Source organism: Gymnodraco acuticeps, unplaced genomic scaffold, assembly GCF_902827175.1.
Source record: "Gymnodraco acuticeps unplaced genomic scaffold, fGymAcu1.1, whole genome shotgun sequence".
NCBI classification, from domain to species: domain Eukaryota; kingdom Metazoa; phylum Chordata; class Actinopteri; order Perciformes; family Bathydraconidae; genus Gymnodraco; species Gymnodraco acuticeps.
Window position 1 is genome coordinate 376594 of NW_022992258.1, and position 13313 is coordinate 389906.

The following is a 13313-nucleotide window of genomic DNA, read 5'->3' on the forward strand; positions in this document are numbered from 1 at the left end:
GCCCAACCTTTTTTAACCGAGAGCTACTTTTAAAGTTGCCAGTCTGCCGAGATCTACCAGGCCAAATAGAGAGACATAGCCATTACTGACAGCCTACTACCAGGTAAATACACACTTCTACTTGTATAAAACTGACCTTTGTACAATTAATACCTCATAAAATACTGCAGATCCTTTATCTTACCTGTTTCTAATCTACACACATACAAGTATTTAACTGAAGTTACACAACAGTGTTGTTGATACAGAGTTGGAGTTTATTCACACGTCACACCACAGTGGGTAATGTTTTCAAGAAACATTGAACAGTGCTGCCACATATGACACAGGGGAAAAATAAAAGACTCTGAACCCTTTATTTGCCATTATATAAAAAATAGTGTTGCTACAAAAGTATAAATGAGGCTTCCTAATAAGACAACTCAGATCTGAAGCTACACAGGAATCTGCTGCCAAAGTGCAATAAAAAAGACAAAATTAATAGAATCAAACCCTTTTTTTGTTGCATTTTAGTAGAGTATAAAAAGAAATGCCTTTAATAGGATGCCAGCAACACTAGTTTCTTAACCTGAATTGATAATAGACTATAATCAATTTAAGTTTGCATTCTTATACCATTTTGTACAATAATTATAATGAATAAGTTCAAACAAACTCAAACTTACAGCTGATTAATAACGGTATCCAACTTGAGTTTTTATTATATCAAAAACCTGTTGAAATGCTACCGTTTTTTACTGTCCCCAAAAAGCGCGTCAGCAGCCTCCAGGAATGCTTCTTTCACAACTTCGCCGTCTTTGAAAGACTTCATGTGTTTCGCAAGAACGTGACTGACACGATAAGATGCTATGGTAGCAGCCTTGCTCTTGTTGTTGGGCCTGGTGAAAATGGACTGCTGTGCATTTAGCTGTCCTCTCAGGCCCCTCCCCTTTTGGAGCGTAGGGCAGAATTAGGAGGGAATTCCGTCTCGTAGCGTTTGTGCACTGTTTTGAAATGCCGCTCCTAAATTACTTTTCTTCAATAAAGCTACGCTCGCATTGCAGATGAGACAGATGGACTTTGAATTGGAATAGATACAAAATAATCATCCTCCCACTCGGAGTGAAAATTATATATGTTTTGCTTCTGCCATAATTGCGGTCTTGTTTGTGTGCGGACTGTCACTGTCTTAAATGTCCGGTTAGGATGTATTAGAACGAAATCTAAAATGAAAATTGTAAATAAGCAATCTGTATGTAAAAACCACCTGTATGTAAATTGTAAATAAGCCATCTGTATGTCAAATATGTCTTAAATGATATGATGAATTGGAAATGGGGGACCCTGATGTAAACAAGACGAAAGTCTTTCTCTGGTCTGCATCCCCTTAACAATTGTATGTTTTGAGCTGTGCTGTCCTGTACCCAATATACAAGCTGTTAATAAACTTTTCAATCAATCAAAAACTCCTATTGATACGGACAACGTTAGCGAATTAGTGCACTGCCCACTAGCCACGCCCCGACACATGGGGTCACGGCGGCCAATCACAAAGCTTTGATGCGTTCAAGTGCATTATTCTGGCACAGGAAGATTATGTTATAGGACATTAACGATAAAACAGAATATTGTTGTTCTATTTTTAGACACATCTCGCGATCGACTGGGAATCTCCCCGCGATCGACCGGTCGATCGCGATCGACTGGTTGGGCACCCCTGTTCTAATGGCAAAACACAATGTTGTCGAAGCGGTATGTGTTTATCCATGTGTATTCATTTTATACTGTAAATCTAAAGGTAAAACTCATACATGTACTATATATATACTTTCACGGATAATGTTTTTATGATGTGTGTACATTTGTGGCTATAAAAACAAAAAATCAATTTCGCCTTGGATGTATCTTTTTCACTCGGAACATTACTTACCGCTTCTTGTCATTCACTTACTCTGTGCACACACACACACACACACCATCATTTCATCCCTCATCTAAACAACCACAGACCCTCTCTTCCTTTCTCCCATCCCTCTCTTCCGTTCACCCACTGAACTTTAAGTGCTCTGTAGCGGTAATGGCCAAATTGTGTTTCACTTTGTCACATGACATGCGGAAAACAAGCCTTAATGGAGCGAGCGTGGCTCCATTCAGGTATACAAGTATACTCTAAGGTAAGAAGGAATGTGTCATTGGAGTGAAAATACAGTGTTCATTTCAAAATAATAGCTGAACAAACGCTACTTAAAGCTTTCCACTTAACAGGACGGCAGAAAGGAATCAGACAAATAAAAATAACAACTGGCAAAGATAATGTATATAACGTACAAGTGATGTATTGACTATTCAGCCAAAGCCTATAAACCCTATAAACATAAAAGATTTGTGCCTGTCAGACAGTATTTATTTACCTCAGGTTACAACACTATCTTTAAAACACACATCCCTCTGGATATGTTATCTTTACATCACTCATTTCCACACACAGTTTGCGTCTTCTTATCACACATCACATCACTTCCCTATCCACCCAGAGCCACAGACAAGGAGCTGCTGGTGCTGCTATCATACACACACTTCTTTTATTGATAAGACAAGTATTACCGCATGAGGGATGCTTGTGACTGCTGAAACGGATGAAGCCCCCTCAGATGGGGCAGAGGCCTAGATCAGGTGTCTAAAGGGGGTCTTTGTCCTGTCAGCATCCGATCTCCCTGCATGGAAGAAAGGAAGAGTTCCCAGGACACCTCTATCGATCTGGTCCCATCCCCCCACATCTCTTGTTGCCTTCTATCCTCCGTCTAACCATCCCCCAGCAAAGAAAGGTAGAGCAGACCCAGGAGTTCTCATCCTAGCCGAGTGTGTTCATGTTGCGTCTGTGTGTGCCTGTAGTTGTGTGCGTGCGTTTTTTAAGAGCTTGAAAAGCTGACACCATGATTCCAGGCTGCTGAGGATTTATATCATATTGTGTTAGCCGGTGTTTGGGTGATGGGAGGAAGCTGTTTAGAGGGCTGGAATGGGGAGGAGAGATGGTTTTTTACACCACGTGTATTCCTCAAGATGATGACGGCTCTTAATTGTGTGCCTCATTGTCAGTAACTAAATCTCCCTCAGTCTGCTGTGCTGTCCGGCTGCACTAGCGGCGTCTGTGACCTGAAAGGACCCTGCATAGTCAGAGCACCTCTGGATTAGTTGCTATGGGGGCCACTTCATGTGCTTTCTCCCTCTCTGTCTGTCTCCATCTGTCCCTCCCTGCGCCTGCCAGGCTGACATTGTGATCTGTCACAACAGCTTTTGCTCAGCATGCCTGTCAGTGACTAGCAGTCGGGGGCTCACACATATGTTTTGTGTCATTGAATCCCCTCAGGATTTTCCCATGGTGACACTGTCTGATGGTGTGAAGCCTTGTGTACAAATGGGACTGTGGGTATTTCATTTTTCTTTCACAAGTGTTTTTACACACTTGTGAAAGAAAACGGACATGTTGGTCTGTGCTGAAGCCTGATATGGCTGCGCTTGTGCACACGTTATATATTCATGTGTGTTTGTATGTTTGACAGGGAGAATGTGTACGAGTGCACATTTGATAAGCTTGTTGAGATCAATCCTTCAGTCTGTCGCTTTGTTTTTCACTAAGAGTGTGTGTGTATATGTGTGTCCCAATAAGCCTCAACAGTTACAGCAGTGGCACTGATGTTGGAGGTGACATATACTGCATGTCAATAAAGAGACTTACCCCGCCTCATACGTTCACACTTCTCCTCTAGAGCTACTATGTTTCAAATCAGCACGCTATGTGACAAGTCTTCCTCTCAAGTGAGTGCGCAGAGTGAGAAAATAGGGCAGTTTTGAGGCTGCTGTGTGTGGGAGCTTTCCGCATTTTCCCGGGGGGGAATATTTCGTAAAGAGGAAGATTAATATATCAATGGATGACTCGATCATAGTCAAACATATGCATATGCTGGTTCGTCTGTGCCGGTGCGTGCGTTTGTTAGTGAGAGCATGTGTGCAGTTCTAGGGAGCCGCCTCCTTCATTTGCATGTCTGGAGCGAACATCTATCATCATCATCAAGGCGCTGCAAACAGTGAGGAAGGCAGGCGCCGCGACGCTTTCGGGAGAGAGACTGAACACACTTTCAAACCTTTGCTGCAGCGTTATCAAACGTTTCCTAAATGCCTTCACCTCGGGGGGGAAAGGCACTCTACACACTGGTAGATGCAAACAGACGGCATTTCTCTATATTATTTGTGACTGTATTTTCCCATCATTCACCTTGTTACACACAAACCCTATCATAAAGACACCTCTAATATGAGAACACCTGAAGAAACATCAAGCACTAAATGATAATAATTATTTCAAACACAAATACTCCTTTTCAAAACGTTATTTCCCTTCATTTACAGCTTTGTAAAGTGAGTCAATCCATTTTTGGGAGCCGGAGGGTATTACTGGGCAGTATTAAGAGAGAGGAGAAATGGTACCGATAGAGGAGCGAGAGACGGTGTGTGTGTGAGCTGAATAGTAAAAAGAGCCCCCGAGACGAAGAGGGTTGGTGGGAGGAAGGGAGGAAGCAGAGGAGGGAGGAGTGTGGTGGAGTGGAGGCACAGAGCCAGAAAATTGCATTGCGTGCTCGGTGATTAGTTTAACTCCTGGGTCTCATTCTCTCTCACTCCCCTCTTCTCACTCTCCTCTCACTCCCCAGGTTCTTCTCTACCACTAGTATCTTTTCCTTGTGTCTGTGTCTTGCCAAGTTTGCCGCCTCTCGCCTCTTTCCTCTTCCTCTGTCACTACATCACACTGTCACTTCTCTCTATTCTCTCGCTAGCTTTCCTCCACTTTCTTGGCGGTTATTTCCCCCCCCCCCTTCCTCTTTTCCTCCTTGTGTGCTGACTTGGCTCTCGTCTTTATTCTTGTGTTATCTTCCGGGCTAGAATAAATACTAAATGCCAACTAACCTGCAAGCTAGCCAATCAAACCTCAAGTAAAACATTTTTTTTAAAACGCGGTGAGGTGATAATGTTTTCTTTGTTTTATCCATTCACCTAATGAAAAGAGATTCAAACTGAGAACCTTCATTCAGTCGGTAAACCAGGAAAGCATTAAACATAAGCCAGCCCTGCTAATTACAGTCTTAAGAGCAATAAACACAAGCTTCAAGTGTCCCTCGCAGCACAACACAAGTGCCGACACTGAATGGGAGCCAGCTTCCAGACGACCCCTTTTTGGTTTGGTGCTCTTTGAAAAGCAAGTGGGTCAAACCTTTTCTTCTTAATCCGTACATAATCTGGCCCTTCCTCCTAGTTAGAGCAGCCACAAAACAGTACAGCAGCGGTGGGGAGATGAAGGGTGTTAGGAAGGGAAGGGGGAGATTTCACTTCAGGCTTAAAAGGCATTTCTCTCCAAGGAAAGCATTTAAAGGAAGCAGAAGGCCACAGAGTGACACTTTGCTGTTACTGTAATAACCACCTATCTTAATATTTGTGTCTCAGTGACAGGTGTGTGTGTGTGTGTGTGTGTGTGTGTGTGTGTGTGTGTGTGTGTGTGTGTGGTGTGTGTGTGTGTGTGTGTGTGTGTGTGTGTGTGTGTGTGTGTGTGTGTGTGTGTGTGTGTGGTGTGTGTGTGTGTGTGTGAACAAGCTGTGAACAAGCTGTAATGTGCCGTGTGTTTGAGAAAGTCATTCAGTGATATTACTGTAACTGACATGTTGACCTTTGAAAAGCCACTGCCAGCCATCTCTTGAAAAAACTCAAATTAAAAAGGAAAGAATATGAAAGTAGAGGTTATCCGAGCATGCAGTGAGTGAAAAGCAGCTTAAATTGTTCCTTTTACATCAAGTAACATTAGCATTTCATGTTCTGAGTGTGTTTTAGTGCTATAACAAATCATTTCTCGAGCAAAATGCTGAACATGATCTAGATCCAGCTTCTCAATTGTGAGGTTTTGCTGCTTTGTGAGATGAAGAGACATACGGAAATGACCCTTTATGAAACTGTAGTTTGTTTTTTAAATGTTATAGCCCAAAGATTAATCAAATAACCAACACCACATTCAGCGGATTATTTCACAAGGAAAATAGCTTTAGTTTAATAGAGGTTTTTGACTGTCAATCTGCAGTTTTGCAAGAAGCATATATTTCTGTGCTGTTGAAAATAGATTCAGTCGCGCAAAACGATGTGACATCTGGTCGATAAGGGACAACAGTATTTACATGACTTCTCAACAAACACTAGGCAAATACAAACAATACTGCCGGATGAAATTCAGGGAAATGGGACAAGCCAGAGTTCAGGCTGAGGTGACGGCAGGGTTGGAGGTTTTATAATCTTTGAAATCAATCATTTAATCAAACCTGTCCTTCATTACAAATCGGAATATTGAAGAGTAATGTTGATAGCAGCTAATGATCAGCTGAAGTGATCAATACTGTTCTGAAAGGCAAGACAACATCCCGTCTCTTTAGCACTGATACTGAATCTGCACCTCCTTATCATGCTTTAGCCCATTATAACTCCAAATGATCTTAGATCAGCCTCAATCTCTGGCTGTCCTCCATCTAAAGGCAAAGAGGCCATGATCACATGACTTGTCTACACCTCTTCGCCCCTTCACCTACACCGTCCACTCTTTACTTCTCCTGTCCTTTCCTTTAGCCTCTTATCTCTGCTACCCACCCGTCTGAGAGGAGGAATAATGTCACGTGGTCACAGTGCAATGAGTTTGGGTACCTGTGGACCGTTGCTAATGGTGACAAATGACTGGCTGTGCAGAGAGAAACAGAGAAGGAGTACAGTAGAGGAGCGCCACTAAACATGCTGGGGGATAGTGTTTGTGCAGACTCATTACAAAAGGATTACACATTATAGCTTGCCATTACATAAAAGACAACATTCATTAACTTCCACAAGGGTGGTTCAAAATGTCAGCTCTAGGTCAAAGTTGTCTAGAACGTCAGACGTAAGCTAAACTCCTGCGACTTGCCTTAGTCAGTGTTTTCTGTAAAAAAGGGCAGTGGTTGTAACAGTTTATAATTGAGAATCAAAAGAATAATCACTTCTCTTTACAGACCCCATGAAATGTTATTTACGTGTCATAATTACAGTGATAATATTTAGTCAAGACGTCAGAGGTGGTTAACCAGCACACACTCTGAACTGACAGGGTGGAGCAGACTTGACACAGCGTTTCTCATCTCGGCTTGATGCGTCCCATCGCTTTCAGCTTGCATCATGTCAATCCCGTCTCTGTTCAACATTCCAGCAGCTCTCGAGTAGCAATCGCCCAAAGGCGCTGGTCACAGATCGTTGTGTGTTTGTATGCGAGTGTCTGACTTGCCTGTGGGACTGAGATCTCCACTCTGACAGCCTTTCATCCAGGGCTCTTCACCGCCATAAGGAGGATAAAGACATATCTGATGTAGGATCAGTGCTACACTGCTGAAGGGAAAGCCCATTGAGCCACAAAGTGTTTCTGGAAGTAAAGAAAACCCCTCATCTTGACATACATAAACGTTAGCATTTTCTTAAGACACAACGGTATACTATTCATTCCTGTTACTCTCAGAGACAAGCTACGACGCTAAAGACATGTTCACTACAACAGTTTTCTTTAGCACTGTTCAGATTTGAGAATGATGAATAACACAACAATGACATAACTGTTAAGCTCCCGCTGGAGCTGTGATACTTTTCATTCACTGTGAAGGGCGAAAGAATCGCACATTTGTGAGACGGCAGTGTTCTTGAACAAGACGCTGAATCCCCGACAGTTTTTCTATAGCTCACCCATACTGCTGACCGTACTAGGGCTGAGTGAGAAATGACTTTCTCCTCCGAATATCCGTATCACAAGAAACACTAAAGCCAGCTATCTGTGATCCATCCCGGTGAGGTTCCAGCAGACTGGAGAAATGCCATACATTCTCTGATAGAAAGCCACAACATGAGTTTTTGCTGGCTGCAACAAAACATACGAGATGGCAATATTATGTGTGTATTTTGTACTAAGTGAGTATGATTGGTACTTCAAAATGCTTGTAATTTCAACTTAAAAAAGGAGACCTGATAGGAGTTGAAGGACAAGAAAGAGAAGTTTAAATCCAGAAAAAATATCTTTCCTCTGGCCTCCTGTTTAGTTTGAAGCAAACGGACTCCCTCAGGCCGGCAGAGGGCTGTGCAGACCTAAAGGGAAGAATTGAAAAATAAACGATATACTAGATCCCGAGAAAGTTATATGGGCTTGGACATGGGTAAACAACTAGATTATAAATGATTAAATGGAATTATATATATCACAACGGTAACTCAGATAGGACCCAACGATAACACTTGCAGAATTGCTCATCTAACTAGGTAATGAGTTTAAAAACCACAAGCCAAACAGAACAGGTAGAAAAGAAAATTAGCCAAGTATCTGAAGCACCTGCTGTAACGGCACTCCCACACACCCTCCACCAATTTCCTCAGGAAAAGACAGCATAGAAGAAGAAAAATCTCTACAGACAGAAATTGAATTCTGTTCTGCAATCTAGGCGGGGTGTTAGGAAGACTTATGAAAAGAGTGAGAGACACAGAAGTAGCAAAGACACAGAGAAGTGAAAGAGGGAGACATTTAAATCTCTCTGATAAAGGAGGTTTGAACCTCATTGAGAGTCAATGTGCAGCCCCACTGAGTGACTCAGGGTGTGACTCATCGCAGCTGGCATCGACTCTACCTTACACACACACAACCTCACACTTTTTCATAAACCCTCAGGCCTTGTGTATGCTATGTGTCCCCCATGCTTAGCGTTCTGTTGGATTCCACCTGTTAACAGCCAATGCATAAGCTCTGCTCCATGCTGCTTATGAATCAGCTTATGACAAGATATGAATGCAGTCTGAGCCGCGGAGCCTTCCCACAATCGGCTTGGAAGACAGATGCTGTCAAACTTGGCTATGTCCGTCGATGGGATCCTTCTTACCACCCACTAAATGAATAAGTATAAGGGTAGTTGGATGACTCACCGGTCAATTACTTAAGAGGAGAGGGAGAAATAACTTGGAGAAGGAACCACATGGTGTGTCGCTCACTGTGGCTCATTCTCAGATCTTCAAATGTCTCAAAAACTTGCTACATTTTGCTCATTTTAAGTAAAAATGTTCTCAAGATTGCATGTATGTGTTTTGGGGGGGTTACTGGTTGGCTGTGTATCGACTGCAATGGCAGACGGCTGATCTTGGAACACGGCCCCAGCACAGCATAGAGCTGTTAGGCCATCCGTACGTTGCTTAACGAGCCATGAGCGATCGCTATGATCTTGCCACAAATAATTCATGAGGAGCTCTGTAGTGGAGCTATGGAGCTAAAAGGGAAAGGGGGGGTGAAAGCATCTAGGAGTGGACCACAGCCTAAGTGGTGCATGGCCGAGAGATGAAGGGAGGAAGACATAAAAAGATCCATCTGACAAATGTGTCTGGAATAGAAAGGAAATCCCCCATTACCTACAGTTCTGACAAGACTGCGTGTGAACGCACGCATTTGTGTGTGCTTATTTTTAGACAGCCATTTGTGTTACTACATCTGAAAAAGGCACAGTGGGAGTGTTAGAAGTGTGTATCACAATCACAGGATGTGTGTAAGATTATTGCTAAGGCATGCGCTATGTGTGTGTTGGAATGTGACGGAGTGAGTTCAGATTGTTATGACAGCTGTGAAACCCAAAGTGTTCGACTGCACAAGTTTTTCTGCTGAAACCATGGGAATATGAGCTAATAAAGTGTGGCCTGGTATCAAATGAAAGGGCCGCTTGTAATGTGTAATGGAAACCATCATTTCTAGTTTTTTGTGCTTGAATATCAGAGCTGAAGTTTAGATGATTGTACCAACGGTAGGTACGGTAAGCTACTGTTGGTTTGTTTAAAATAGATTATAGGTGATAACAGAATTCAAATTAAATGCCTTTTGGATGGATTTCAATGCAATTTGGAACAAACACCTATGTTGCCCAGACAACAGATTTTGGTGACTCCCTGATTTTGAATATAGTGCCACCGGCAGGCTTAAAGTTTTCACTTATTCTCTCAACATTTACTTCTCTTAATGACTTTAGTAATTATATGACTTTTGCTCTAGTGTCACCATGACGTTTAATATCTAAACAACAGTTAAACATTAATTGGCTACTGGTTGAATTTTAACAACTTCTCATCTAGTGCTTTTTCTGTTTGTCTAATACTATTGATATAGCTGCAAAACTAATGACACCCATCAGTTGCAGTTGAGAGCAGTGAAGCATGCTGCCATTAGCATTTAGCTTATAGCACAGCTGTTCCTGGGTGCAGCCTCACAGAGCAGCTCACGTCTGTAAGGTTGTTTTTTCAAAGTGAGACATCTATGGAGACAATGAAAATTACTTTTTTTGACGGAGGCACTACAGACCAGCGAGACGCATCACTGGAACACAGACTAATGGAAAAAGGGGGGATGGAGACAAAGAGTCGGTGTAGGTCTCTGTGGCATGTCATTAGTGAGAAAGAGGGGTTGACTTGCTTCATCTGACATTTACCAGTCCGACTGAAAATGTCACGGAATGCCAGCCTTTACCTCTGGATATAATGGTGCCTCTTACAGCCTAGAGCTATTGATCCCCAAAAACTTGTGTCCATTTTGCCTCCTCTCTTGTTCCTTCTGTCCACTGTCCCGAGGAAGACCACCGTTCCTGCTCCCAGCCAGAGCTTTCATCGTTTTCGTTTACTGCGTGCATTAGCAGATTTGGCTCAGCGAGTAAATGATGCCAGTGCAGTGCGGGGGACAGAGTAGATCCTCCTCGGGGGATATTTTAAGTTTGTTTTGACGCACTAGTGTGGATAATAACATGACAAAACATGTGAATGGTTGTTATTCACTGTCTATTTGACAGGAAGATCTTTGAGTCATCAAGTTTCCACACTAATATTGGGTGCATGTGGGAGTTTTTCCTCCATTGATTCCTTTCTTCAGTTGCTTTCACACATTGAGGGACACTGGCTGTCTTTTAGGTTAGCTAACTGACTATGTAGAGGTTTGCCAACAATGCCAGAAAATGAAAATGAAAGCAGAGGGAAAATTCAATTTAGTATCCTTCTCTATGTCTTTTTGGAATATCTCACCAAAGCATGCTGATATTCTTAGGCATGAAATAAGTATTAAGGATCACATACAAATAACTTTGCACAATTCGACAGAAATAATAATGTCAAATCTATAGGTCAAGTGATTACAATAGTGAAAGTTATCCTATCAAAGCCCCCATAAACCTCTATATATAGTTTAAATTATTTTTGTGAGATCAAGTAAACAATGGGAGAGGAGCCATTTGTACCAGATGTATTTCACACTCCCATTGTCACATTTAGCTGAAGGTCTACTGAGTTGTATTGTATGTACTGTGAATAGGAAGTGGTTGAATCAAAGCAATAACAAAAAGCAATCAGAGCCGACCAGATGATGCATTCTTTACAGTGCACTGATCTCAACCTCATTTGAAATTAAGCAGTAATCTCTTTCCCAATAGCTAATGCAGAAGCTAATCATAAGCATAAGCATTTTCTGTCTTTGTTTGCTATGCTGCAGTGGATTTCTGTCTCTTAGGAACTGATTGTAGATCCATGGCCTCTCAATTGGTTTTGGGGAGTGCTACTGTCTAGTCTATTTCTGTCCTTGCTGTCCTCGGTTGACTGCCTTCACATCAAGTGAAGGATTTATTTGGCTACTCTGCCAGCTCAGGCAGATAGGCCCTGCGGTTACGACACAATATGAAATGTCTGAATCCACTCTTAAGATAACTCTAACTGTCGTAATGGTTTCAGTGATTGTTTTCTCTCTGAGTTAACATGTTTGAAGAGCTGAAGTTGTTTACAGATTAGAGAGGGTAAAAACCCGCCAGGCTGCAGTTTTACGTCTTTTTGTTGCCTTCTTTGGAGTTGAAAGGATTGATGTTTTTACCAAGGATTTGGGGATGTTTCCTTCCAAGGCTTAGATTCTGCACAAATGTTTTCCTCTTAATCACTTGTGGTCTTCTTCCATGCATGTTAATTGGCGGCTTTGACTGCAGCGTTACGTTTCAAAATCCATACCCACAGAAGATTATGATCTTAATGAGCTAGATCACAGCCCTGGGCCCATTACATGTTTGCCCAGCATTACACAATGCCATCGAAGCAGTGGTACAGCTTGGATGGCAACAGGAGCTTGATTCAATTAGCCGGCCCTTCTCAGCTGCATTACCCACCACTCCCATGGCTTCACCAGAATCACTTCACCGTTATGAAACTACACAAATCATGAAAATAGCCCATACAGCTGACAATAAGGGTCATGTGGTGACAATGATCATTGCCATGCTTACTGCGGGCCAAAAATATGTTTTTAACTGTTGTTGTAGCTGTGTTACACAAGGCAGTGATACTGTGGAATAAAGCTGCTATGCAAGTAGTTACTTGGTTTGACAGGAATATATTTTTAGTATATGTAGAATAGTAAATGACAGTTCATGACTATGTTTTATTTGTACCTTTTTAAATTGTACTATATTGGTTTTCTTGTCTTTATTCTTTTCAGTTTTATCACTACAGCTTCCCGCAATATGTTTTTGTTTAACAACGATGATGTTGTAATCAAAGTCCACACATTTTCTGTAATCAAATGTTTATGTAATTGGTAAAGATATGAACATCTTTATCCCTTATGAATTCAAATTACAATATTTGAATTGTGCTATTAAAAGTGATAGCTACTAAGTGTGCTAAGGATGTCAAAACTCAACCAAACTCAAGCATGTGATGCAACAGTTTAAAATATTAAAATGTGTTATTGTGCCATTTGTTTCCATAAGATAAAGAAGTTATTATTAGATTGTCTAACTGTCCGCCCTTCCTTTCTCTGCAGGTACATCCGCACCATGTACCTCGGTATACAGAGTCACCGGCAGAAGGAGAACCAGCGGCGTTTTTACTGGGCTATGATGTACGAGTATGCCGATGTCAACATGCTGCGACTGCTGGAGACCTTCTTAGAAAGCGCCCCTCAGATGGTGCTGCAGCTCTGCATTATGATCCAGAGCAACAATGCTGAGTGGCTGCAGTGTAAGGACTTCCATATGGCACTATACAGGCAACACACAACTTTCATTATGTTTGTGTCTAATTCCAGACATCTTTCATATCCTTCGTTTGTGCATTACGTCATACTGTTGTCCCATAATGCTGAGATGGTTTCGTATTTTAAACCTGACAGTTCATTTTCTGTGAAGTTCACATATCGCTTTATTTACAGTGTGCACTATTCTCCACCATTGTATTCAATTTCAAACATT

At 41.9% G+C, this 13313-nt stretch overlaps 1 protein-coding gene across 1 annotated transcript in view; it reads left to right on the forward strand.

Annotated features, from left to right (window-relative positions):
- Positions 1-13313, forward strand: part of xkr6b (XK, Kell blood group complex subunit-related family, member 6b) — a 56486-nt gene that overhangs the window by 36013 nt on the left and 7160 nt on the right. Inside the window, exon 2 of the mRNA XM_034206910.1 lies at positions 12887-13083. Within this exon, the coding sequence (XP_034062801.1) occupies positions 12887-13083 (197 nt within the window). The remainder of the gene's footprint in view (positions 1-12886; positions 13084-13313) is intronic.